At 37.8% G+C, this 27,894-nt stretch overlaps 3 protein-coding genes across 5 annotated transcripts in view; 2 read left to right on the forward strand and 1 right to left on the reverse strand.

Annotated features, from left to right (window-relative positions):
* The first annotated feature begins 1,796 nt into the window (after window positions 1-1,796).
* Window positions 1,797-6,370, forward strand: LOC143898964 (uncharacterized). Its single transcript, XM_077408819.1, has 7 exons — window positions 1,797-2,476; window positions 2,931-3,059; window positions 3,131-3,311; window positions 3,615-3,896; window positions 3,980-4,741; window positions 4,824-4,966; window positions 5,066-6,370. Exons 1-7 carry the CDS (start codon window positions 2,396-2,398, stop codon window positions 5,306-5,308), a joined length of 1,821 nt encoding a protein of 606 aa, XP_077264945.1. The 5' UTR covers window positions 1,797-2,395; the 3' UTR covers window positions 5,309-6,370.
* Window positions 6,371-8,664: 2,294 nt separating this feature from the next.
* LOC143898960 (putative cytochrome P450 6a14) lies at window positions 8,665-16,702 on the reverse strand. Of its 3 annotated transcripts, none has more exons than XM_077408811.1 (7): window positions 16,548-16,702; window positions 12,748-12,932; window positions 11,792-12,161; window positions 11,107-11,444; window positions 9,866-10,096; window positions 9,357-9,608; window positions 8,665-9,101 (listed from the first exon to the last, which is right to left on the reverse strand). In XM_077408811.1, exons 2-7 carry the CDS (start codon window positions 12,911-12,913, stop codon window positions 8,935-8,937), a joined length of 1,524 nt encoding a protein of 507 aa, XP_077264937.1. In that variant the 5' UTR covers window positions 12,914-12,932; window positions 16,548-16,702; the 3' UTR covers window positions 8,665-8,934. The 3 variants fall into 3 exon arrangements, with proteins under 3 accessions (XP_077264937.1, XP_077264936.1, XP_077264939.1); XM_077408810.1 differs by lacking the exon at window positions 16,548-16,702 and adding an exon at window positions 15,240-15,627; XM_077408813.1 differs by lacking the exon at window positions 16,548-16,702 and adding an exon at window positions 13,376-13,799.
* A 5,560-nt stretch (window positions 16,703-22,262) lies between these two features.
* LOC143898994 (uncharacterized) overlaps window positions 22,263-27,894 on the forward strand; it is a 65,421-nt gene continuing 59,789 nt past the window's right edge. Inside the window, exon 1 of the mRNA XM_077408883.1 lies at window positions 22,263-22,617. The gene's annotated coding sequence lies outside the window, so the exon portion shown is untranslated. The remainder of the gene's footprint in view (window positions 22,618-27,894) is intronic.

Below are 27,894 nucleotides of genomic sequence, written 5' to 3' on the forward strand. Positions count from 1 at the left end.
AGAGAGAGAGAGAGAGAGAGAGAGAGAGAGAGAGAGAGAGAGAGAGAGGCGGTTTTCCACGCCAGGGGGAATCGAGACGAGGGAGGACGAGCGTTTGAGCAACGGATGATTGTATAATCCCCGGTCTTCGTCGTTTCTCACTCCCGAAGGAAAGCGACGGACGCCGCGGGGATCTGACCCTCGCTTATTGGAGCGACGTTGATTTAAATGGCTAAGATACTTATCACCTCCACGCGGACTGGATTTTGCTTCGCTGTATATTTTTGTCGCTGGATCTCTGCGTTTTTCCTCCTTCCCCCCCCCTCCTCACCACCCCTTTTACCGTTTCTTTAGCGTTTCTTTTCATGTATTTTTTTATGTATCCTATTTTCTGTATATAAAACGTGTAAAATAAAGAAGCGTACAACGCAGAGTACATAATACAAACTGATCTCCTTTCGCCCCGTCGTTTCCTTCCTATTTATCCCGCACGCGCAAGACGTTATAATATTCCCCCACGCGTTTTAGCGCAAGGGGTTTCATTCGGGCCTCATCAGGGGAGTCGTGAAATCTTTTACGTCTCCCGTTTTATATACCGCAGCAATCATTCGCGATGCGAGAAAAATCGCGCGTCCGCGACGCGACGGACACGTCGACCGGAAGAGATTTAGCGTCCAGTGGAGTCCTTTCTGAATTTTTACGAGGCGATTTCCCGGCCAGCGGACGGCCGGGACGATCGTAAACGGATAAGCTCGTTGTCCGTTCTCGTTCTCATCGCGCTCCCCGCGCGCTAGATTCGCGCGGGATTATACGATAGACGAGAACCGGATTCGAATATCGATCGGCCTACGCCGGTCTACGGCGTCGGCCCATTGAATTGCAAATTGACCGTTTATTCCCCGCATTATGCGCGCCGCGCGCGGCATTGCCCTTTGCCCTTCCGCGAGCGCGTCGCGCGTCGTCGCTAATCCGCGCCGTTGCGCTCCGGCGTTCGCGAGCGACATATATGTACCTGCGGGAGAGAAAAAAGGAGTCGATAAAACGGAACTCGACGCTCCGAGGCACTTGGAAAATTATCTCGTCGATTCGCTTCTTCCTTCTCGCTCGGAGTATAATCGGCGTTTAGAGCGGCTTTTCCTTGACCAAGCTCCGATTAAATCGGCGATTAACTTATCAACAGATGCCTTACACTATATTTCATTAACGGAGATGATATTATTTTGTCATTTAATTATTTAATACGTAGAAAAAATTAGGGATAACGGAGCTACAATTGAAAATTTTTCTTCGAGCGATTCTGCCGATTGAATCGATCGTCGATTAAATTATAAGCTCGATCGAAGTCATATCCTTATGCCAGCCACAGTATTGTCGACATTAACCTTCGAGACGGAAAAACGAAGGAGCGTGCGGGTGAATGCTCTGTGCTCTGCATTTTCTCTCAATGACGAAACATCGGCAGCGCGTCATTGGAAATTTCTCGAATATATCGAGGAGACAGTGCCGTGCCCCCCGCGAGAAAGCGTGGCGGAGTTGGAGGGGGGGGCGGGGGGGACACCGATTCATTCCTAAGCATCATGAACGCCGTTTTTGCACCCTCGTTGAGTTCTTAACCTCGATTGACCGCGCGATGTATAATTTCTCCTTCTCTCTCTCTCTCGGCGAGCGGAGGGAGAGATGTCGCGAGATATCGAAGGCACGCGGAGGCAACGCCTAATCCGTGGATTCGGGCGACCGCGGGGGCTCGTACGCGCGACGCGCGCGCGCGCGTCACTGCGCTGTCGTCGCGGAGTAGTGGGCGCTGGGCGCCGGTCGTGTCGTGTGTCATTCATGTCACTCGCGCGAGCCTTGGCACGCGTGGCCGCGACGCGACGGCCGGGTGGTGGTAAACGCGGAACAAAGCGAGACGGAGAACACAGGGGCCAGGGGTCCACTCCCCGACTCCCCGGTCCCGTCCCGTCCCGTCGGCGTTCGCGCGCGCGTACGTCTTTGTGCGCCGCGTCGAGATCCGAGGTCCGCGAGATCCGCAGTGTCCCGTCGCGGCCCGCGGGCCGCTCCGTGTCAGTCACCGCCGTTGACTCCGTTTCTCCGCGTGTCGGTAGTCGGTTACCGTCGCGCGTGCGCGCGCGAGCAAGCTCGAGAAAGGAAATAGAAAGAGGGGTGGGCAGTCGTCGACGGTGTGCGTACGTGAGGGATTGTCGTCTTGTCGTTTGTCGTTCGTTCTCGGTCTCTCCGTGTTGCGCCGTCGGGGCCAAAAATAGACAAATGGGCGACGAGCGCGTCGTCGTCTCCGTCGTCGGTGGTTCTCCTCGCGCGCGTTTTCCCAGGATGCCCACCCCCAGCCACTGAGAATAATATCGCTTGACGAGCGAGCGATCGCGCCACCCTGACCGTCGTTCCCCGGGTGGAGGAAGAGATGGAGGTGCTCAAGACGTCCCAGGAGATCGTCCACGAAGGCTGGCTCATCAAATCGCCGCCCACGAAGCTCTGGAGAGCGGTCGGTATCAAGCGCGAAACGGATTGTGCGCGTTGCGTTCGCATCTCTCGTCTAGGCTCCCAGACGGAAGCGTGATCGTTGTTTACGTCCCTCCCTGGGCATCGCCGCAGACCTCCTTTTCTTCTTGTCTACGGACGGAGTCGATCGCGGGCTCCGGAACGTTCGCTTAATTTCCCATATAGAGAGCTCGAGAAAAGTCGAGAGCCAATTCTGCGACGACAGATACCTCGACCTAACCTAATTCTGGGAGAATGTATATACGCGAGACTGTTCTTCCCGTTACTTTCGATTAGACTTTTGGGACTCGTGCTTTCGAGGAAAAGTATAATTCTCGCGATGAGCGACGTAGCAAGATTATCGATCGTTTATCGGAATTTTATTGATAGGAGTATCGCGGCTAAGTTTGAGAGGTGAAGGTATAAATGGTCTTATCTTCAATATGTTTTTCTAATAGCGATGGAGAAAACGATGGTTCGCCCTTCGTCACAGCGGCGAGCTGCCTGGTCAATATTTTCTGGAGTATTACACGGACAGACGCTGCCGTAAACTCAAGGGCCGTATCGATCTGGACCAGTGCGAACAGGTGCTTGTAGCATTATCTTTATAAAGTCTGTTCTCATGAGCTACGGACGCTTATCAGGTACTTTGTCACAGGTGGACGCGGGTCTTCGATTCGAAAATCGTAAACAGAAGTATCAGTACATGTTTAACGTGAAGACGCCAAAGCGGATCTATTATTTAGTTGCTGAGAATGAAGCGGATATGAACAAATGGGTGGATGCCGTGTGTCAAGTTTGCGGATTGAAGGCATACACTCAGGATGAAGAGCAACAAAGTAATGGAATTTTAACTTCCATCTCGTATTATTCTGTTGCTTATGCATTCTTGCATTAAACATGTTTCAGACGATCTATAATTCGTGTTAGAGAAAAATCTGGATTCTATTTACAATCTTATAAGCAATAAAAAAAAAAAAACAGTCTAAAGAATCAGAATACACACATATGACGTATAAAGTACACATCCATACTAAAATACATATGAAATTATATAAGTAGAGTTCTATCCTGAAATCTGACGCAATTACAGATCGTTGAAAGTAAGCTTTAACAGCGGCACACGTGAATTTTCCTTTCAGTGTTTCAATACGAGTCTCAAGAATCCCCGCCAACTTCGCCCACTAGCACGATCTCCGGTCCCTACATTCCTATTAGCGAGTGCATTTCTGGTCGTCGGCTCAACGATACCAGTTCCCTGAATTCAACCCTTGGACAGGGACCCGAGCATTACGACGCCCCGAGAAGATTGGCACCCTCCCCGCCGCGATCACCCACGACGACGGACGCCGAGAGCGTCTTCACCGACGACGAATGGACGACGTCTGTGACGAGCGCGAACTGGGACACGCTTCCCTCAACGGGTGTGTGTTGTGACAATGCGCGCGTGATTCGAGATTCGGTTTTTTTTTTTATTATTTTCACTAATGAAATGAAATCGTGACAGGTGATTCACGGCAACCTCACGGCCCGGGCGACCACGAGATCGGCTCATGGAGCGTGAGAAAACGTTTCGGCAAGCTCAGGATTGTCGATTCCGCGGTGCCACCGGCCGTGGAGAAGTTACCAGCGCCGCCCAGACCACCGAAACCGCCCCATATGTTACCCGAGAATCCCGGTCACAACTACCTGAATCTAGACGGTGCCACCGAGAGCTCGAAACCGAGTACCCCGGCAACGCCGGCGCCGACGACGCCCGCTGCCGCCGCGGCGACGGCTACGGGCGCCGTGACCGACGAGTCGTACGATTTTCCTAGATCTCATCAACCGCAAGCGGCGCAAACGACTGTCGAGAGCCACACGGCGGCGGTTGAACAGTCGTCGAAGCATTTCTACTCGAACGCCGCGCCGAGCACCATCAACGACGAGACGCAGAACGTGTTCCGTTACGATTTCCACGAGGATGAGCCGTCAAGTCTGCGTTCTGAAAACTCCACCACGGCGACGTACTCGAATCTACCGAGCCCGCTCGTGCGAGACGGTTGTTCGAGCGGTGTACCGACCACCATGGCGCCGCCTCCGCCGATGGTGTACAGAGAGTTGAAGCCAGGCAGAAAAACCAGCGACTCGATGTCTGTCGTAAGCAACGAACCGTCACCGGGTCCGACGATCGCGCTATACGACGTGAGCTCCGCCGAACACTCTCCGGCCGAACCGCCGAGCATCAACAGGAAGTTGAAGCCATCGTTAAATAAATCGCCGGTGGAGGGTAAGATTTTCTTTATTTTTCTTTTCCCCCTTTTTTTTATACGTTAAATGCGTGAAAGAAATATGTTTAATTTTTCTCGCAGCACCTCATCTACAATTAGCATCTCCCCCTGGAAGAGGAAGAATGCGGGCGGCACCCAGTCCAACGCCTCCGTCGCATATACATTCGACACGTCACCAATCGACGTCGGATGAAGACAATAACGCCTTCGAGGATAAAGAGGAGGTTTGTAGAACGATTCTAAGAATCACGCGTAATCTTAGCCGTCGCGCGTGACGTGGCGCGATACGTGATTTCATATGCTGTGCGTAATTCGATTTCCAGATATACTATTATCAAGATCGCAACACGTTTACTCCGGCGTCGAATCGCTTGGTGGTGCTGCAGTATCTGGATCTCGACTTGGAAGCGACAGAAAGCTTTAGTTCCGCGACGTTACCGCTCGCGCAGTCCCTCCCGAATACGACAGTGTACAAAACCGTGGATTTTGTGAAAACGGAGGCTTTTAATCGCACTCGGCAGCGAGTGGAGGAGGAGAGAAAACTGTGCACGGACGAGTTAACGTAGAGAGCAAATTTGTATCATACGTACCGTAGATAGATTATACGGATATAATACGGATATTAAATAGATTAAATAATATGTGTGGACTTTTGCTATGTTATGTAGATGAAAGAGAGGATTTTTCCTATTTTAAGCACTAGGTTAGCATGTTACAATAGTACTGTGCGAGAAATGCCAACGAATTGAACGAAAGATCGCGGTATCGACGCAGTACTTACGGAAAGACAGCGTCCACCGCTTTTACAATAAAAGATATGTCGTTTTATTCTTTACGTAGCGATGGTTAGCTTCACAAATTGGCTATGCAGTTAGAAGAGGTGATCGGATATCAAAGTATTGTACAGCAATATAAAACGGACCAAAAATGTAATGTTATATATAAAGGGAAGTGAACAGCGTGATGACAAACAGAAGTGTCTCGATATAGTCTCGTCAAGAAATATCTTCAAAGGGAAATGGATAAATGAAGTATTATTTAAATCGTGAAGATTCTTTTATCTCTCTTTGGGTACAATTATGGTTCTACATATTAATTTGATGTAGGGTCAATGTGCGCGGGGCATTTTCATCGTCAACTATGTGCAACGAATAACTAAATCTATAGTATTGTTCGTTTTAAGGTATCCTACTTTTAACGTTAGATATAAAATGATATACAATATTTTTTTATCACGTCACGCAGTGAAATTTGCAATACCAAGGCGATTAGATCACATTTACGATACATATTACGGAAATAGTTGAGTACGCTGCATTAATATTGAAAATAATATCGGATTTTAATACATATTATGTAAATTCTTTTATCAGGGTTTACGATTAGCCTAATATATTCATACGTAAATTGCCGCATGCCTTGATTCAAATCTTGTAAAAATTATCTAGAGGAAAATTGTATTAAAATTGTATCGTCATTTTACAATTTACATTTTAATTATTTTTAAACATTTACGATTGAATTCCGATTACGATTTTAGCACTTTACGACATATTCATGGAAATTGTTTTCTGTTATAGAAATATAATCGTCGTTGAGAGATCAGAATATAAAGATTTTATAGTTAATCTCTAATCATTTGTAATTATAACCTGTGTACAAGTCATAAATATATACATATATATATCTATTACAATTTTATTGTTTTAATTTATTTTAAATAACATTTTAAATTATCCGTATCTACATATATAAATTTATCTCTTATCATAATCGAGACATTACAATTAATTTGATTACAATACAAATTTTTAATTAAATTAAATCAATATTTAAAGTTAAATTTTTATTTTAATTTTATAAAAATTTATAGATATAATTAAGATATAGCTTACACATAATAAATACACATTAAATATACATTAAATTATTATTTATAATAATTTTTTTTTGTATTTTTTTAACTTTTATAATATCAAAAATTTTACTGCTAATTTTAATAAATCATGAAAATAAAATTTAATTGTCAATTAATTATGGTTATGTTATAACATTTCGCGATTCTCGACATTTTTGACATTGATTGGAATTTTTATTGCAATTTTTATTACACTTTTCAAACTGCAATAAATGAAATAGCACGGTTCGCTCCGATAATATACGACTGAATTATATGAATCCAATTATATAACGAAATAGTGATTCAGATATAAAAAGTTATTGTATGCGAACAAGTGCATTATAACTGCAAATTGTAAACTATATTGTTTTTCATATTTTGATCTAATGAGCTATAATTCGTCTCAAGAAGAAGATTCCGTGCACTTTGGATGGAAATAAAATTTGTGGATTACATGTAATATATTATTAGTATCTAATGAATCTTGGAGAAGTTCATATTTAAGTTTTTGATTCTTTCATCGAAAATATTAGAAGACAAACAAATTTGTTTAATGAGTTGAAAGTTTCCGTGACAGATATTATGCGTGGCATGAAGATTTTAGACGCATGCATGATTGTTACGGTAAATGAAAACGTTAGTTGAAGGTTGAACTTCTACTAACATAAGAAAAATAAACGTCGACGACTAAAGTCGTCAATAAACAGCAATTAGTTTAACTGAAATGTTATCTGGTAAACTCGATATATTGGTGGCGATCATAGCGCAGAAAGATGTGCGCCGCTCCAATGAGCCGAAGATATCCGAGTTCAAATTCAACAAAAAATCGTCGGTTCTTATTTGATCGCCACCTCTCGAAAGAGTGATAATAGCAACCCACCGAGAGTGTAATATTCTTCAGATTAAGGCAAAATTATTGTTACGAAATCAGAAGGGAGGCCTCGGATTTGATGAAAGCCGAACTTCAAGAGGCCAGGGCTCAATCTTGAGCTGTAGAGCCATTGAAGAAAAAGAGAAATTCGATTAATTTCTCGAAAAAGGAAAAAGGTAACTTTTTTAATATGATGACTAAAGATTACCGTTCCAATTTTTCTGATCGGAAAGGTGATTGATAAAACTAAACTGATAAGAAGAGTCATGTACCATTTCGCAAAATTCGCAATAGTTGTTGATGAGCGAATGAGCGCACACTGTAAATCCAAGTGTGTTTTTTTTGCACGCATAAACGTCTAAAAATGACACATTGACTGAAATTCTTTTTACATGTTTTTTGCGTGTTAAATTACGTCGTTTAATCGTATTAAATTACAAGTTAATATACGTTCAATTAAATGATGTGATTTGTAAGAAGAATTTCAGTTAAAATAATACATTTGGATTTGCAGAGTACATACTTGTACAGCAACGCAGCGCGCAACGGCGCATAAGTCATCTTTTTTTCTTTTCTATTCTATGAGATTCGCAAACTGTGCCATTGCCAGTGCCAAAATGTCAGTGTATGTTCACGTACCAAACTGCACAATAAAATATTGTTGCCCTTCTTTTTCACTCTCAGCGTACGTATTATCCATTTTCTTCCCTTCTCGAAGAACATCTAATTTTATTCTTTAGTCGCCTCGATTTTCTAATAATTTTCTGTTCAAATTCGAAATTAACCTTTTCTTAATAAATATTTAATCACGCGCATTTGATTGCAGGTCAGTTTATTTAACATTGACATAATTAATACACTTTGGCAAATTAAGTTCCAAATAGTACGGCAATATAGATAACAAGTTATTATATATATTCTTTAATAAATCAGTAAGTTTTTTAAGTAACCTTTAATAGGACTTTAAATCAAAGCTTTCGTCTTACGTAAATCAATCATATAATACTATCTATGTTTCTCTACATTTTAAAATTTATATAAATATATAAAAATTAATATTGTATAACTTAAATATACAAATATGCATTGACGCTTCTTTCACTGCTTGTTCAAATATATGTGAACTTGCTCCAGTAATCATATATTATAAATTAATTTGCAACTTTGTTTTTATTTAACGATAAAATTACATACATGATTGTCCTTCTAATAAAAGTTACAAAAACTTACAAGTTAAAATATATTTGTATCATTTATATCTATCAAATACTCTACAATTTCCAGAATTCCGCTAATATAACGACAAATGCAAAGCATAATATAATAATCCCATTTAAAAGAACTTTTGTGCACTTTGAGTCAACAATATTTCTTGGATGCTTTAAATAGAAATATTCACTTCAAATAAGAGCGTGATTGCTTCATCGCTGCTCAACGATAAGAGGGACACCGCCTTTGACCGCAAGTACTAGAATGGATGCTTCGTCGAAAGTGAGCGGGACCGGAGTTTGGGGGTGGAGTTTGAACTTGAACCTTGACAGAAGACTCACCAGTCCAACTTTTGTTTGGATATAACCAAATTTCATACCTATAAAAATTATTAATATAGACAATAGCGATATAACTTACGCGCGCGCGTTCCAAGCTTTACCAAAGCTCTGCTTTAGTGTGTATGTATGTTCCTTAGGTACAAAAGATATAAAGACGAAATTAATAACTTAATTAAATACCTCTATAAAAAGATATTTCTGCGAGAGATTATATGTTTAAAACTCTAAACAATGATGGGAAAATTGATGAATAAAAAATATAATGTGTAAATTAAATAGGATTGTCCTCTCACCGATGCAGATCCGTGGTCCTTCTCCAAATGGCAAATAGGTATAAGGATGTCTGTTTGCTATCGCATCTACGTTGAATCGTTCAGGATCAAATTTGTCCGGATCTGGATATATCGACGGATCTCTATGCAATCCAAGTACTGGTATAGTGATCGAAGTCCCTTTTGGCACGTGAATATTCGTTGTTGGAAGAGTCACGGCTTCGGTACAGATGCGATTCAAGACAGGCGCAGGTGGGTATTTCCTCATAGTTTCTACAATAAGTAAGAAGATAAAAAAGAATATTTGGAAATGTATTTATATAGTTTCTACATAGATATATTGTGTATATAGATGTATATATATATTTATTCTAAAAAGTATTTATTATTTCGATTATATATATCAAAAACGCGTTTATTTAATTTAAATATACATATACACGAATAAATATGTTTATAATAAAAATTTTCTCGATATCCCTAATTCATATAAAAAAATACGTCTTTATACAAACAGAAACTGTAATCACCGTTTATTACTTTATGAAGGTATGTCATTTCGTTCAGGGCATTATAGGACACTTCGCCGTGCTTTTTTAATATTTCATTGATTTCCTTGTAAACCTTGTCTTGTAAGTGTTGGTGACAAGCTAATTCGTACAGACAATATGTTGCTGTTGTGGCAGAAGTTTCAAAGCCAGCTAAGTAGAAGACAAAAGCTTGCGCAGCCGCTTCCGACATAGTAAGTTTACTTACGTTTGCTGTATAAATGAAACATTATAATTTTTCATTGTAATCTTATGCAGAAACATTCCTTAAAAAAATGATAATATATTTACACAGTTATTGTCTGAATAAAATTGTATTTCGCCACATACACAGAAAGAAAAAGTGTTAAATCAAAACTTTTATGTTCTTGTATATATAAGCAAGAATCTATAATCTTGAAATGAGATGTAAATTGCGTTAAACGAAGAAAACTTGTTTGAATAAATAATTTAAGGTGGTCCTTTCGCGGACCCAGCTAGTCAAGTAACAGTCCGTCATGAAGTAATTGAAAACAAACATAGTGACAAACATTACAGAACATCCCAATAATTATAATAATATAGCATGATTTTACACGCACGATTTAATCGTATTTAATAATTTATCAATTAAAAAAATATCACAATAGTAGTGCGGTTGGACTCGATTTAGGTTAGATCAGGCATGACAGTACGAGTAAAGCAATATATGCGCGTGGATCCACTATTTATTTAACCTCATATATCAGAGCAAAATATTCGGCAAGCCCTTATTTTCAAGGTACGTACGAAATCCGGAAACTTCAGGAAATATTTTAAGACATGATTAATGTATTCATCTGATCGCTAAGTGCATGTATTATTCGTTGAAAATCTCGGCCGTGGCGATTTGCATCGTTCTATCTTTCTCGTTCATTAGATGTAAACAAGGATAGAATGACAATGGCACGCTCCGCGAACGCACATTTAAGAATGACTTATTTCTTGTAAAGTGTCGGTAACCTCACTTGATTTTTCGTACACATGTCCCTTATTATTACTGTATATTTAACATATATATCAAATTTAGGTACTTATCTAATACTTGTTCTCACGAAAGGACCACCTTCACTTCTTTTCTTCTGTGTATACATTAAATTCGTTATGCGCAGACACTTTGCCATTTTTAAAGACGCAACGGTTTTTGAAGTTGTACGTAAAAGAAAGTGAAAAAACGTCATCAATATTAAAGTATATGTATTTACATGATATGTTGTTAATATCTTTCTCATCTTCAGGTTCAACGTAGCCCTTCTCCATGAGTTGCATAAGCAGATTCACAAAATCGTGCCTGACGATATTATGAGTTCGCCTATATTCCACATTATCACGAAACAGTGTCATAAAAAATTTGGTAACGCCTCTGTCCAATGCAGGAAGGGAAAAAAAGTTCATTATTTGAGGTGCGAACATTGAGAAAGCCATCAAAAGGGACCTCTCTTCAAAGATTTTCCTTCCCCAGTATCGAAACTCGTTATTCGGCTGCTCCATGCAATTGGATTTGATTCCAAATGCCGTTGACATAATTATGTCTGTTGAAAACCTAATTTTTTCACATTATTTTAATTAATTTTCAAATTATATTCTAATTAGTCTATTTGGAATAAATGAAAATTGCGCGCGGTTTTATCATCTATCTTTCAACTTGTGAAATTTTATCCGCCAAGAATTTATTATTCCTAATTGTCGATCAATCGAAAAGATGCCTTATCAGTTTCATCGAAAATTGACTACAGATTGATCAAAAGAGATTATTAGCGATAAAAAAGATAGCCACTTAACTTAGGTATCTTATTGCAGAACATTTACAGTTTTTACACTAACAACTTTTTTTTTAATTTGTTATTATTTATACTTTGGTCGTTTAAGAATTCGTACAAAAAAGTTTACCTTGCAAACATTTCCTTCATCTCAACACAATCTCTGGTCCGAGTTTCGCTCTCTAAACTCTTTGCAAACTCTTCGCCGCACTCCTTTAGAATTATAAAAAGTTGTTTTGTTTTTGCCGGAGTAAAAGAGGATGTTAACTTGAGACGCAAATTCCGCCATTTTTTCCCGGATAAGCAAAACAAATGGCCAGTCAATGGATCAGTTTTCTCATTGCAGAACAGTCCGCGATCGTGGAAACACTTGAATTCTTTCGTCAACACCATTTGAATCAGATCGGGATCGGCAATTATCAGATTTGGTTTGAAAAACATATACATTCCAAAAGCGCGATAACTCTTATATTTTAAGTAGGCATCACGGAAGAGTTCGCCTGTTGATAAATCTTTTATTAAATTTCGCGTCTTTTTAAATGCAGAAGATACAATTATGTAGCGATAACAAATAAATCGTTGATCTCATAAAAATCCAAAATAATTTATTGATTCGCGAAATATAAGAGATGAGTGATTAACGTAGCAATTTCACATGTACGTAATCTTTAATAACTTTTATACTATCATCTTTATGTGTGTGTGTGGACTTTTCTCTCGATTTTAAAGAAATTTCAAATAATTTTAATCTGAATTAATTGAGATAATTCAGTATACTATTTCTATACTGAGAAACTTATACTTCTATACTATCGCGTAAAAAAATTTTAATAGATGACTTCATATCGCGTGCGTGAAACGAAGAACATAATCGTAGGTCAAAGATGGTTATATTATTATCGTAATTATTAGTATAGTTAGAAAAGAATTAAATTTCAACAACTGGTATAAGAAAAGGAGATAAACTCCATTTTATTTGTTTGAAATGTAATTTGGTTTTGTAACTTTAATCTTGCAATTTTTAAATAAGTTTTGAGAGGGAGGAAGAGAGAAAGTGAGAGAAAATAAGTGCATGAAGATACTCGCCTACTGACACTTTTCCAGTCACGAGAGCTGTCAAATTACCAGCTGGCACAACGGGCTCGACATAAAAGACATTTCTTTTGCGCCAAAAACTGAATACCACATACTTGTAATAAATATATACAACACTCAGAACAACAATGAGAGCCCCAATCCATTCCGTAAGCATAGTAGACTGATAATTTTTTCTGAAATATAACAACAAACAATTTTCTCATAAAATTTTGCGGTAATAAGAACAACATTTATATTATCTAATTTTTAATTATCTCTTCTATATGTTTTCAACATTTACCATTGCAATCAAAGCCCTTACTTTGCTTGCACTATCCATATTGTTCTTGAAAAATTAAAAATTTTTTTATTAAATTAAAGTTAATTTAAAGACGTATTTAACTACATATGTATAACAAAATTATAATAAGAAGGATAGACGGTCGTCAAATGCACAAAAATGACAGAGTCAAGAGGCCAAATTCGAGTAAAAAAGGTTATTAAAAAATGTGTTTAATAATTTATTATCCAATTTTACCAATTTAACTGTACAACCTTGGTACCACTTAAAATTATCTAAAATTATATCTTACACTTAATATGGTTTTCCCTTTTTACATTGAAAAACGAACATTACCTCAGAATTGGGAGAAAAATTTTCTTTTTACACTGAACTACAATTTTAAACTACAATTCTTTAACCACAACAGGACAGCTTCTTGAACACATGGAACCAACATTCTCACTACTGACTTATAAACAAGTATAACAGTGCTTTTTAACCATCGACTGAAAGCATTGCGTTTATAAGGAATCATCGTTTTTAAGTATTGTCTGTGACTATGTACTTGATCTCTGCTATTGTCTCTTACGTCACTTGTGATTCATGTTATTAGTAATTTATTACTCCTTATTTTCTTTTATACTATATTATCCCTATATATTTTTTTAGTTTTTTTCTTTTTTTATACTATGTACTCTTAAAATTTGCATACTTCTTTAATTTTTATTCATTGTGCTGAAGAAGATTATGGACAGTTTTTGAGCTACAGTCAGTCAAACACGTAAAATTCGAGTCTACGAGTGTATCCTTACTCCTAACATAACCCAGGACGACCTAGATAATTTAGAACGACATGGACGTCACGCATACACACGCATACACACATACACACACACACACACACACGCAAACGTACGAACGCATGCACGTGCGCGCGCGCGCGCAGGTTGAGCGTACGCGTGCTAAAAATGTATTATAATTTAGATAAATAATATGACACACGTTTCGACCTGAGATAAAGTCCTCTTCAGTGCGTTATAATAAAAACAATTAAATAATTTGTCAATTAAATAAGTCGCTGAACATCTATATAGTCATATAATTATAAAAAATAAAAATAAAAATGTTTTTTAATAATATAACGTTTTCAATCGATAGAATAGATTTGTAAAATATGCCGAAAACTCCACTTTTGTTTGAGTAATAAATAAATGTCGAATTGAATTGTACCTAATCAAGGATGACAACAAGATTTACTTTCACATATTAAATTGTAACAAAATGGGAGTTATATATTCGATATATTTTAACACTATATATATATATATATATATATATATATATAGTGTTTATAATTTAAAGTAATTGTCATATATATATATATATATATATATATATATATATATATGACAATTACTTTAAATTTAAAAACACTACACTGAAACGAAAAATGTAGCTGCACATTGTAAAAATAATTGAGCTTATTATATATATATATATATATATATATATATATGACAATTACTTTAAATTTAAAAACACTACACTGAAACGAAAAATGTAGCTGCACATTGTAAAAATAATTGAGCTTATTAACGTCATTTTTCACACTTTATAGTTCACAATTATGCCAAGAGTAGGGGAGACCGGGGCTCGTTGGCACAAGAGGCAAATTGGCAATGCGTTCCGTTTATGTATTTATAGCGAAAAAAAAAACAATGGAAAAGTTATCACAAAATATTTCTTATATGACATAGGTACTTTTCACAAAGTTTTATTTTAATCAGACAAGTATTACAATAGAAAAAGAGAAAAGTCTGATTCAAGAGGTGACAAGTAAATTTTCGAGCGTTTCAATGCAGCATGTTTATATTTCATTTAATACAAAGAAACTATACGGTATACAGGATGAGCGTTCCTAGCATGAAAATGTAAAGAAAGGTTCTCTCTATCATATTAGTACTGTTTAATCATGATAATTAGTTGTATAAAAACTCAAATGCCGAAATTGTAAAAACGGTGCCAACGAGCCCCGGTCTCCCCTAATGCTGCGTGTGTTACTGTTAACACGGATTTGACAATCGAGCCAGCAGGAGATTTAGACACAGAAAACACTTGAGAAATATTAAAGTTAAAATTCCGATCCTAGAGGTGATTTTAAAAAATGAGAAAAAGAACTATAAAGAAAAATAAATTTAAATAAAAAACAATTCCGTACCTGAGCACCCGTGGAATCACTTCTGATGAGAGGCAGTAAGAGACACATATGTGTCAGTCTGTCTAGGCAACAGAGACGTGCTGTTATATATGGTCAGGAAGAGTGAGAGAATGGGAGGGACAGGGAAATATTTTTTGAAGGAGGGAGTAGAATAGGAAGATGAATATTTGTACGAATTAAAGTAAAATTAATGTAAGAACTTCATTAACATAAAGCGATAAAAATAAAAATATATTAGAAGGTATATGCAGTAACAATATAATAGAGAAATTTTCAAGATGCCTGTATTTTCATATTCATTTGCAGTGAACAATAACTCTTGATGGAACGAATTCCCGCACCAAACATTTAAGGCATACGATTTTATGACGACTTAGTTTATACAACGCGCAACGATGCGATTAAATGCATTTATTATTCTCTCGACTGCTGCCAACCTTCTTATATGCTGCTATCATTCTGCAATAATTGGCTGTGTTTTGCTGAAGCTCTGCTTAGCTAAGCGCAAAATAGCAATTAAGTGTAGTTAGTTGGATCCACAGGTAAGAACCAATCACATTCAATTGCTGGTTTGCGCTTAGCTAAGCAGAGGTTTGGCAAAACGCTGCCATTAACTTTCAAATGTTCTTGGATAAAGCCTTGATAAAAAACTGAATGAACTAAACTAATATTATAATTATTCTGAATATCTAACGTTTAATCATGCATGCGTGCGTGCGTATATGTGTGAGATCTCATATTGCGAAAAAAAAAACAGAAAAAGGAAGTTGTCAAGTAGCGAGTCGATAAGATACCGTGCGTATATTGACACTTTTGCAGCTCATTTTTGGAAGATGTATCTTTAAAAAATAATTTTGTTATAGGTATATAGTTGAATTTGTCTTTTAGATAAACTTTAATTTAATTATAAAATTATTTCAAATGTCTCAGAAGCAATAATAACGGGCGATGGTAATATTTTAAAAAAATATAACATTTACAAATAAATATAAATACATCGTTGTACAGTGTTTTTGAAACCATAAAAGTTTTACTTCAACAATTTTTACGTATCTTTTCGATGATATGCATTTAATTAAAAGTATAAAAATCTATTTTTTCGAAGGTATATTTCATCTCTTTAATGTGCGTAAGAAAATTTAAAAAAATATGTATATTTTGTTTAAAATTGAAGGAGAGAACAGTTGAATCCGCGTTTTCTTGTTTCTACATTCCTTTTAGACGATAATGTTTATTATTTAATAATATGCGTTAAACAATTATACGTGAAATTTTATGTTGTAAATTTAATCTATAATTAGACATTACCTTTGCTAAAAAAAAGCATCTATCGAAAATGATCTATTTTCACTACATGTATTACAATCGGAACACTATGTCACAGTAAAGAACTGTACACGTTCGTTACTATAAAGACACGGTAGTGTCTCGTGTCAAGTGTATTCGTGAGCGAACGAGACGCGAGACTGATCGTGTATCTTCAACGATACTGTGACCGAAGTTAAGATCAGCGAACTATATAGGTATCTTACAGGAACTCTAGAAGAGCTTTAGAAGAAAACGGGACGAAAGAGAACTATAACTAACTTTTATATAATATAATACTAAACTACTACTTTCGGCCGATCGGCCTGTTGAAAAGTGTATCAACGTGATGGGAGTAGTGACAGTCATATTTTGTATGGCAAATTTCGCAAAGAATTAAGCATTTGCGTCTAACTTTGGTACTAATGAAACACCGAGTATAAAATTGCCATACAAAAAATAGTGCTAGTATAAAAAACTGTTATTAAACATTGTATATTAAGCATTGCAACATGGGCTACGGTCAACGTAACGCTACAAATTCTTTGGAGCGTTCTTTTCTTCTTCTCCTTTCTTCATTGAAAGAAAGAGAAGAAGAACGCTTCAAAGCATTTGTAGCGTCACGTTGACCGTAGCCATAGTGTTAATTTTCATAAGAAGAATGTTTAGGTAAATAATAAATGTTGTTCAACATTTTATAATTTAAAAAATGTTAAAAATGTTTTTAAAAAAAATGTTGAACGTGTGCCAAATAAAAAGAGAAAATATGATAAATGTTTTAAAAAAATTAAACTGTTTTAACTCAGCAAGATAATAGAAAATATTTAAATGTATATAGATAATATTTAACCCTTAAATGCCACACCTCTCAAGAATCTCGTAAGTTCACTGAGGGGTCTAACAGACCCCATCAGCATGAAAAATGTCTCCTTACTCATTGATTTTTTTATCTTTAGTTATGACAATTTTTTTCAATGTTGTTCAAGGTCTAGAGAAGAGTATAAAATGCTAATATTGTTCAAATTTCAATTTCAACATAGTATAAAAAAATAAGTAAACTGAGTACTGCTAAGTGTACAAACGGGTAGGTCACGTACTCAACTATCATCAATGGGAGCATGAGCTCCATTTTTGGCAAGAACATTTGAAAACATTTCATTCTAAAGGGCCTGGGGTCCGCTGAGCCCCACTGGTAATTTAAGGGTTAATTAAAATAAAATATTTAACACAAAAAACTTGGCGTTGTCTTGAAATATAATAAGATAATGAAAATTAATAATGTTTTTAATTTAGATTTGAACATAACACACATACGTATTTCATTGGCTACGTTTACACCCTGAAATTAGGCCGCGGCCTGTACCTCAAATTTGACCTAAATTATTTAGTCCGCCTGCTGTAAACAGTGGCTACGTTTACACTCAGCGACCTGATCGCGGCCTGACATATATTGTGACCCGAAGTAGGTCTAGTCATCATTAGTTTACACCGAAAGAAACCTAAAAATTGACGGAATCGTATTTTTCAGGTCGCTGGGTGTAAACGTAGCCATTATAAGAAAAGTAATGTTCGACGCTAACTGGCAATATATTATATCTAACGACGTTTCGACCGTAGATTTCGGTCCTTATCAAGTGTTACAGCTACATATATCGTTATCATTTTGGCAAAACCTCCGTTAGGACGTGACAACATTCTTCAGGTCAATACAACGTTTACACCCTGAACTTAGGTCGCGGCCTATACCTCAAATTCGACGTAAATTGTTTAGGCCGCCTGCTGTAAACATTTGATAGGCAACCGGACCTGGCTTCAGGTCAGGTCGCGTATTTTAGTGACCCGACTTGAAATAGGCCGTTATCATTTGCGATATAACGCGCGATCAAGCGATAGGTATACATCTATTATGTAGCTGTAACACTTGATAAGAACCGAAATGTACGGTCGAAACGTCGTGAGACATAATAAATCTATATTGCCAGTTAGCGTCGAACATTACTTTCCTCATTATTTATTCACTGGCAAAGAAAAGTCTACTTTTTTGTATTTTTATTATATATTTATTCATTTATTTCGACCGCACTTGATCTAGCAGTGTTTTTTCAATGTTATTTTTAACCCGTTGACTGTCGATGACGGCTATAGCCGCAAAAACAAAAGTGGCCAAAAGTTGCCAAAAGTGCTATATATAGCCGTCATACGCACTTTTGGCCACTTTTGTTTTCGCGGCTATAGCCGTCAACGACAGTCAACGGGTTTTTTCAATGTTATTTTTAACCCGTTGACTGTCGATGGCGGCTATAGCCGCAAAAACAAAAGTGGCCAAAGGTGCGTATGACGGCTATATATATAAAACGGGTTAATAATGAATATTAGAAGAAATATTATGTAAATATACTTACATCATGTAAATATAATTATTACATATTAGATATTGTAAAAGTATTATTACAAGTTTTAAAAAGTTAAGATTGAGTTTTCTATATTATGTATATGTACATAAAGTGCTTGACAGATTAAATTGCATTATTACTCGGTTGTAGCAACAATTGGAACAAACATGTTGTATATTTTATATATAAAAATTGTTTCAATTTTTATTACAACCAAGTATTGCATTTTAATCTGTCGAGTATTTTATGTATAGAATATGAAAACCTTGACTTTTTATAACCGGTTAAGCAAGTCGTCAATGACGTCAATAGGTGCTCATAGCAACACGATGCATAAAATTACGAATATATAACGTTACTGCAACGTCTCTGTCAAGATGACTGACAATTTGACTGTTAATTACATGGCAGCGACAAGTGTTAATCACGTTTCGAATTCTAGTTTAGACGTCATCACTGTAACGTTACGTGACGAGTTAGCCCGTCATAGCGACGTACGGTGCTGTTAGGGTACATTCGGTGAAATAGGAAAAATGCAACTTTAGTGTTTAATTATTTTATAGGCCGTTGAAAAAGATTGAAAAGTTGGGAAATTTATTTTATAAAAGTTATGTTAAGTAATGCAGTTTTTAACGCGTTTCTTAATGTGTCTTTTAATGAGTTGTTTAATTAATCCATTTTTTTAAATGCGTTTTTTATGTATTCTTTATTCTTCTTTCTTAAATGCTTAAGTTGAAATTTTTTTAAATAATAATAATAATAATAATAGATAATAATCTTTATTTACGGGAAAACCCTTTATAGTATATACTAGTAAATGTCAAGCACTCGTGCAGATCTCAAAATTGCTATTTTGTTGCACGATAAGGCACTTCCAAATGTGCCAATCAATAATCGATAACACGTCGATGATAGCAAGTTTTATTCGATGAACTTTTTACATGTGAATTTTTGCATGCATGCATGTATATTGAGTCGCCGAAATACATTGACAATTATATATACTTATTGTCCCTTATTAAACATTCGCGTATTAAATTGTAGCCATCCATTTTGAAGCAACGGATCTGTGAGATATCGTATAATATTCGCACAGATCTATTACTTGAAACATAAAATAAGAAATAAATTCGCACTCACACACACCAATACGATGGGCAGCAAAGTTGTAACTATGTCGATGCCCTATCGTCTTCCTCTCACTTCTTGCATTCATTCTTAATTACGATCGCGCCTAATAACCGAAAGACGAGTTTGCGCGGCACTTTTTGTATGGCACTCCCGAAAATGTATCGCGTAAGTGTCTCGTATATATAAAGTACACAAAATATTATTAAATTATTTTAATTTGAAACTGATCGATCGAATTATTCGGCTCGATGATTCACGCGACAATCCTTACAGAAATTTTATACCGTAAGTTATTATTTGGCTAGTGATTACTTACTTATATTTTGAGTATTAAAAGCACTGTTTTTTATACTTTTATTATTCAAAATAAGTAATTAATCCCTAGTCATATAATCACTTACAGTATTAAATTTTTATAAGGGAATCCGGAAATAATAATGGAGTAGATTCAGTTCAAACCGGAGCGCGGAGAGGATCGAAACGCGACGCGGCAAATATTTCGAGAATTGTTAATAAAATAACTGTTGTGCTCATAGATATATCGGTTATCTATAATTATCAGTTCTTCACTGCGATTCTTACGTGAGACAAGCGGAGCTCGCGAAATATCCGCCATATCCGCGCCCTTAACTACTCGCGAGGATTGCGTTTTGAAGAATGACTATACAATATACGATGCCGATGTAGCGAGCCCGTTAAGGATGTACGTCACTTATATCAAAATAACAGGATAAAGCTGAAATTTACAGAGATTGTGCACTTATATATCCCAAAAACCTGTGTAAAATTGCAAAACGATTTACCGTCGCGTTTCTGAGATATTCGCTTTAAAAGTTATACAGAAATTGTATATATATAGATGTACTTCCCATGTAAATATCATAATATGTATCTCTGATGCTCATGTACGGTAAAAATGAATGAAATTTTTATGGTACACTTCTATATGACATTATGAGAATTGCAATTACGGTTTTTTAAGATTTTCTGGTTATATATTTTTTTTCAATTTTTTAATGATTTATTTAAACAATATCAAGTACAAAAATGAGACAAAATTGCGATTTTTACGCTTTTTCTGTCCCAATGATACCACGTTGTTTATGAATAATTTCTGAGATTAGCTCTGCGCAGTAGCGTTACACTGCATCATGCATTTTTTGTTTTCTCGATTATTGCAATCAATAACAATAACATTACGTAAACCGGCGCGGCGTACGCCGCGCGCGTATAGACAAACACGCCGAGGCCGCGTGCCGCGTGCCGGCCGGTCTATTGTGTTGCCTTGAAATATTTAACTTTACAATATAATTCACGTAATATGTGTACTGTTTACCATCGCGCGTTATTCATTGAAAGAATAAAATCTGCTCCGCTCGATCGAGCGAATATTTATGAAATGTACGTAATTCATTAGATTTTACTATAGTTTTAAATCGCGAGAATGAAATTATCTAATAGATAAATCACACGCAAATTTATTGTTAATTAGAGTATAACGATCGTACGCGCGTACAAACACAAAATTTCATTTCAAACGATTTGACGTAACACCGTTATTTCTATATAGTATGCTTAAAACGTTTCACTTTATTTCATCTCGTTGTCCGTGATTCGCGCGTATCATTTCGAACTTTCGATCTCCAAACGACAATGAATAAACAATAAACAGCGTTATAGATTGCGCGAATAATATTAACATAGATACTAATTTGCATAATAACCTCAATTCCGAAACATATTTTTTTAATTATTTTAATAGAATCAATGAGATAAAAACACCATTAATCCTTTCAACAGATCTCGCTTATCATTAATACTCGCGATTAACGGCTTCGTTAATATCGAGATAATATTCTTTCCCCGCAGATTGATTTGTTTGCTTAGTTTTCTGTATTGCCAAAAGTTGTAAAGAAGAACGTTTATCAATCGCCGATAACCGTACGCGGGCTGAACAGCACGAGAGAGTTCGGAGTAAAGTGCGCAGACCGCGCACTGCGCAGTGCGCCTGGCGCCTGCCGCGCGAGTGGGCGAGTGGCGCGAGTCGTTTGCCGTTTGAATCGTCGGCCGCGGTCGGTTATCTTCGCCGCCGCTCGTGTCGCGCCGCCGCTGGCGCTCGGCTATCTCCGTCGTCACTCGTGTAACGGCCGCCGACTGGCCGAGCGCTCGTTGCGCAGCAGCTCTCCCGTCCCACCGGTCCCACTCCATGTTTCATCTTCGCGTCGCGTCGGTCGCAACCGTTTCTTCTCCTTGCGTCGTCGCGCCGTCTCGCGAATGCGAAATACGAAACGCCCGTAACAGTCCGAGTCGCGCGTCGCGGCGCGACAGGTTCGCGCGTGTCCGTCGTATCCTGGTGCCGGAGTATCTGCGAGTATATCGTGTGAAACATTCCGTGTCTCGGAGTTCGAGAGGATCGCCCGAGGGAGTCCTTCTTTTCGGAGCTAACTTCAGCTGTAGCGGCCGAGCGTGAGAGACGGAGGAGAGCCGAAGGACCCTCGTCGGATCGGTAGCGTCGTCGCCGCGCCGAGATTCATCGGAGGATTTTCGAGGTATGTTACATACGTAGCGCGTAAATGTGCGCGAGTCTCCGTGTGTATTATCGTGCGAGCGCGTCGTGCTTTCTTTCGGGGGCTCCCTTTCGGCTGCGTTTCCACGCTCTCGGAGCGGAGAGCCGCACCACCACCTGTTGGCCATGGAAAAGTGCAACGACTCGTGACGGCCGATGCCGTCAAATCGTATACACGGTGTACACCGGAGACGCGGACCCCCGGATTTATTTAGTCGCATTTAATCCGCGGACCACGATCGTGCATTTTCAATTGAATCGCGTCGGTTTCGGGTGTTCGCTACGACTGGAGCTGTGTACCTACGTGGTACGTCAATCGTTGCCGGAATCCGGTTTTACCTTGGCGAGAGGAGGAAACGTCATCCGCCATATAATCTTTCGGCTATTTTGCTATTAGGTATCTCTGAAATTGACCGTAAAGATTAGAAGCGCGTTAACGAGGCATTGGAGACCGAGCGAGGAAAGACGACTCGCTTATCTATTTGCTATTTAATTGATTCGCGAAGACTTCTTATGCTCAAACGCCGCGCGACGCGATGATTCAAAAGCCACAATCTCCCTTTGTTATTTATAAAACAACTGTCGCGTTTAATTTATTTATTTAAAAAACTCGGGTGTTAATTCGATAGAAATATTTTATAAAAGACAATCACTTGGTATTTTTTTTAACTTTCCTCCTTATTTGTGATTTTTTTTTTAATTTACGAAGCCGATAATTTAAAAACCATAACTCGCCGTTATTTGAGAAAATTACGTGAGCAACTTGTTGGAAAAATACTTAGCTCAGATTAATTCGATAGAAATATTTTATAAAAGACAATCACTTGGTATTTTTTTTAATTTTTCTCTTTATTCGAGACTTTTAAACTTACGAAGCCAATAATTTAAAAATCACAATCCCGCTCTGTTATTTAAGAAGATTACATCTGCGATTTGTAAAAAAAAAAAAAAAAACCTTATCTCAGATTAATTCGATAGAAATATCTTCTGCAAAGGACAATCACTTATTGTTGGTATTTTTAACTTTCCATTTTATCGGTGATTTTTTCAAAGACAATTTAAAAGTCATAATCTCGGTTTTGTTATTTTAAGAAAATTCCGCTTGCAATTTATTTAAGAATCTTTCAGTCAGATTAATTTAATTAGAATTATCTTGTAAAAGACAATTACTTATATCTTTAATTTCCCTCTTTATTTGTGACCTTTAAGTTTGCGTAAATCACTTAACAAACGCGCATTTCAGGCGGAACAAGAGCTCGCTGGAAATCTCGATTTTAATCGAATTTAATTGCGAATTTATAATTGCGCTCGAGCGAAGTGCAAACACCGGCTAAAACTCGACGATATGCCAAACACGAGAAATATCTCGCGGCGCAGCGTTGCACGAGACTCGAACGTCTATTTAATTTCTCGGATCGCGGAACGAGATCTATATCGGGGATTACGGCGAGCCGAGAACGAGATTACGATCGTGGGGGGAAATAAATTTCTACGTGCCTCCGCGATTGTGAACTCGCATTCCGTTTATATCCTCCGTATTGTTGTTTAGAGAATAACGGAACTCTCTCTCCGGCGAGGGTAACGAATCCGCGGAAGACAGCTTCGCGCAGAAACGAATTAGACGATATGGCGCGGGGTAAAAAGGCCCGGACACACACTTCTGCGCAACGCGTAATGCGTAAGCATAAGAAAATTGATTGGTCCATAAACATGTGCATAACGAAATAGACCAATCAGTTTTCTTATGCTTACGCATTACTTATGCGTTATGCAGAAGTTTGTGCTCCCCGCTTAACTATATACGACGTCGCAATTTACGATCCGCGGTGATTTTTCCACCGAGCGCGTGCGTTTATCTCTCGAATCGCGTATTCGACGTTATTTTCGCGCGCATCCGCTCGGCGAAGCGCGAGGTTTCGCCGAGGCTCGCATCGCGTCGTCGCACCGGTGTTTGTTTTCATCTCGACGTTTATTCGCGCGGAATTTTTGAAACGAGCCTTCTCGGATATTCTCTCTTTCTCTCTCTCTCTCTCTCGACCGTATAATTCTTGCTCGTATAAAATCTCCCTCGAATTTCGTCGCGCGAGGTAGATTCCGTTGAATTTGACTTCGCGAGATATACACTTGTCGGATTTGAACAAAGTTTTCAGCCTGCCTCCTTTCGCGCTCGTATTTGTCTTCCGCGATTATTTTATCTGTCTGTCGACACCGCCGGGGTTATTTTTCCCACCGACGTCCGTGAAAACGTAACGCCGACTTCGAGAGACGACGGGCGCGCCGCGCCGGTTCAGCGAGTCCGCGGAATCGCGAAATCGGGCCACCTGACATCGCGTCGGTCCCGATTATATGTTTATAAAACACGCGTTGCAGAAATACGCCTACGTCGTCGTTCGAAATGCAAAGTGCTTTAACGTTTTTACGCGCGCGTGACTGACGGCGAGGATCGCACCCGTGGCCCGTCGCAGCGAGGCCGTTAAAATCGCGCGAACGATAGTTTATTAATTCGTCGCAGGCGGCACGCGATTACGCTCCGCGAAAATATTTGCGTTCACCGAGAGCCTCGCCTCGAGTGACGAACGTCTCGAAACGCGGCTTGAATATTTCCCGGGCCGTGTAACATCGCGTCGACATTGATCGCGAGGCTAAATATTACATCTAAAGCAACCTTGCATATCAACGTCAATTACGATGTATAATAATTATAATGATGTAATTGCTTGTCAGAGAATTTATTTAGCAAAGCGTTCTTTGAATCCGACAAAAATTTTACCGTCTCTTTTACACGGAGAGAATTTTTTGTTATATTTTACCCTTAAATTCACTACAAACTTGGGACAATTTGCCAACCAAGGAATACATTTTACAAACAACGTGAAATAAAAATTACCAAGCAGATTGGTAAGATTCGAAAAATTATTGAAATTTCCTAGACATATATTTTAGTAAAATTAATCAAACATATTTTATATTTTAATGTAATAGATATTAATATTTTTTATTATGGTGGATATTAATCAGAATAGCTCGCATAAAATTCTTGGTGGTACGTGTTGTCCCACAACTACCATGATTTCAGAGGGTAAAAATTTTAAGAGAAAATTCTCTCCGTGTACCAAGCACTGCACACAAATCAGATTTTTAAGAACGTAACTGGGAATATCGTGAGGATATAATTAATTGACTTGAGTATCAATTTGGTATCGTGATTACTTGAGTTTTCAAGCTTACTGCTTGTGAAAAGTATTATAAGAAAAATTGGAAGGAAGTAAAATAAACTACTTATAAGTGTTAAAGAGAAAATTGATATCTTTATTTGATATCTCTAGATATATTTTTATAGAATATATTTGGTATTTTTTTCTGGAATATAAAACTTTTATTTAACTGTCATTGTCTCATGACGTTCATGTATCATGGATGAAGAAGTGTAGGAACAAATGTTGGCGAGGCGTATCGTCGCGTTGAATATCGTAAGAAAAGAAATTGCAAAGTAGAGGAATAATTATTTATAAACGCGCGCACACTTTTGTCGAGAACAACGTCCGATTACGAAAACTAAATTTTACAAACGTATACGAATTTCCATCAGACGCGTAAAAGGCACTCGAAAATTAGAACGCGTAATCGCGGTGGGCACGGTTGCAAGGTTACGTGATCGCTCCTCCGACCGATAATAATGGATCGTTATGTAATCAGCGATTTGCAGGATACCTATACTAATGCGTGCAGGCATTTGTTGATTCCGTCACTCGGGCGCGTCGGCTCTTATTGTAACGTAAATTCCAGAACGCCGCCCATTCTAGATCGCCATACGAGGGAGAAATTGTGGCGTGAAAATGCGGCCTTGCCAAATTTACATTTGATTAAAATCACTGAAAAATATCTCAAAAAAAAAAAAAAAAAAAAAAAAATGCACAAGTTCTCTTTGTTTTACAACTCAGGGAGCTTTCCAGCAAGCGACTCAAGTCGACACAAGTGTCGTTTCGTCTTCGTTCGTCATTGTCAACCAAGAAAGATAGAACGACGTTTGTGTCGACTTGCGTCGCTTGCTGGAAAGCTCCGTCAGCTATCTTACATTTAAACAAAATAAAGCGTATTAAAAAGAAGACTCGTGTTATGTCACAAATGAGATAATTATTGACATTACGAGAGAGTAGATATCGACCCACACTAAATTAACCCTATTTCATCCAACCAGCCCTTTCGTGTCCCACGAGTTTCTAAGTCGTTTGTTCCGGAAAACAAATGATCGTCAGATAATCCCCCCCACTCCTAAAAAAAGTTGTTGTGGCAGGGAACCTCAGGTAAAAATTTCAAAGTCCTAGCTCATTTACTCTCGAAGCGGCGAACAATCAAAATCTCGGTGGGACACGAAAGTGCATGGTTGGAGGATTACGTCAGTGTTGTGTGAAAGGTAAATGAGCATTTTTTTTCGATAAAAATGTATTTTTGTGTATAATTTAAGCGTATTTAAAATATTTTTGTCGTTAAAAAGAAATTCAACATTCCACAGAGGTCTATTATGGCTCAGAGGCAGGTGGAAGAGGTGGCGAGGAGCTACGATTATAAAACAAAATTAATTTTTTTACATAAAAAATATCTGTCACACTTCAAATTCACTTTTTCTTATTTAGAAATTCTTTTTCTAGCATTCTTTAAGTCCTTAAAGTCCTTCTGTACCATTTAAAAGCGGCGACGAAATTAAGTATTCCTATTTAATTAAAAATTATCTCATACTTTTTTTCTCATTTCCACTACTTTTAGCTTTAATTTGCGTTTTGGTTCATTAAGCTTCGTCAATTTGTTCGTGAGTTATGATTTTTTAAGTAAAACGAGTCGCGTAACGTGTGTTTGTCAACATATAATTGTTGTAAAAAAATATTTAAATAAATGATTTCCAAATTTTCTTTACATTGATTTTTAGTCGAAGGTACAAAGATATAATAATTTTGGGGGAATTCTTCAAAGCTATTAACATTTATAAAACACACGTGGGACTCGAAAGTGCATGGTTGGAGGATTATTGGGGCGAAAAAAACGTTGGATGAAATAGGGTTAATAATTTATCAGCACTTAATGAATAATTCATCACACATTCGATACGCGTTTTATTTCGGTCGTTGTCGGAGGCAGATATATAAGTTCAATAGTAGTAAAAATATTCGGTGTTTCGTAATGAATTTTTTTTTTTTTTTTTACGGAATACTTCAGAGGAACGAGATAATTTAATGTAACCTTTTTTTTATTCCTCTCGCGATGG

This window comes from Temnothorax americanus, unplaced genomic scaffold (assembly GCF_048541705.1).
Source record: "Temnothorax americanus isolate GAGA-0224 unplaced genomic scaffold, ASM4854170v1 Scaffold25, whole genome shotgun sequence".
In the NCBI taxonomy this organism is placed as follows: domain Eukaryota; kingdom Metazoa; phylum Arthropoda; class Insecta; order Hymenoptera; family Formicidae; genus Temnothorax; species Temnothorax americanus.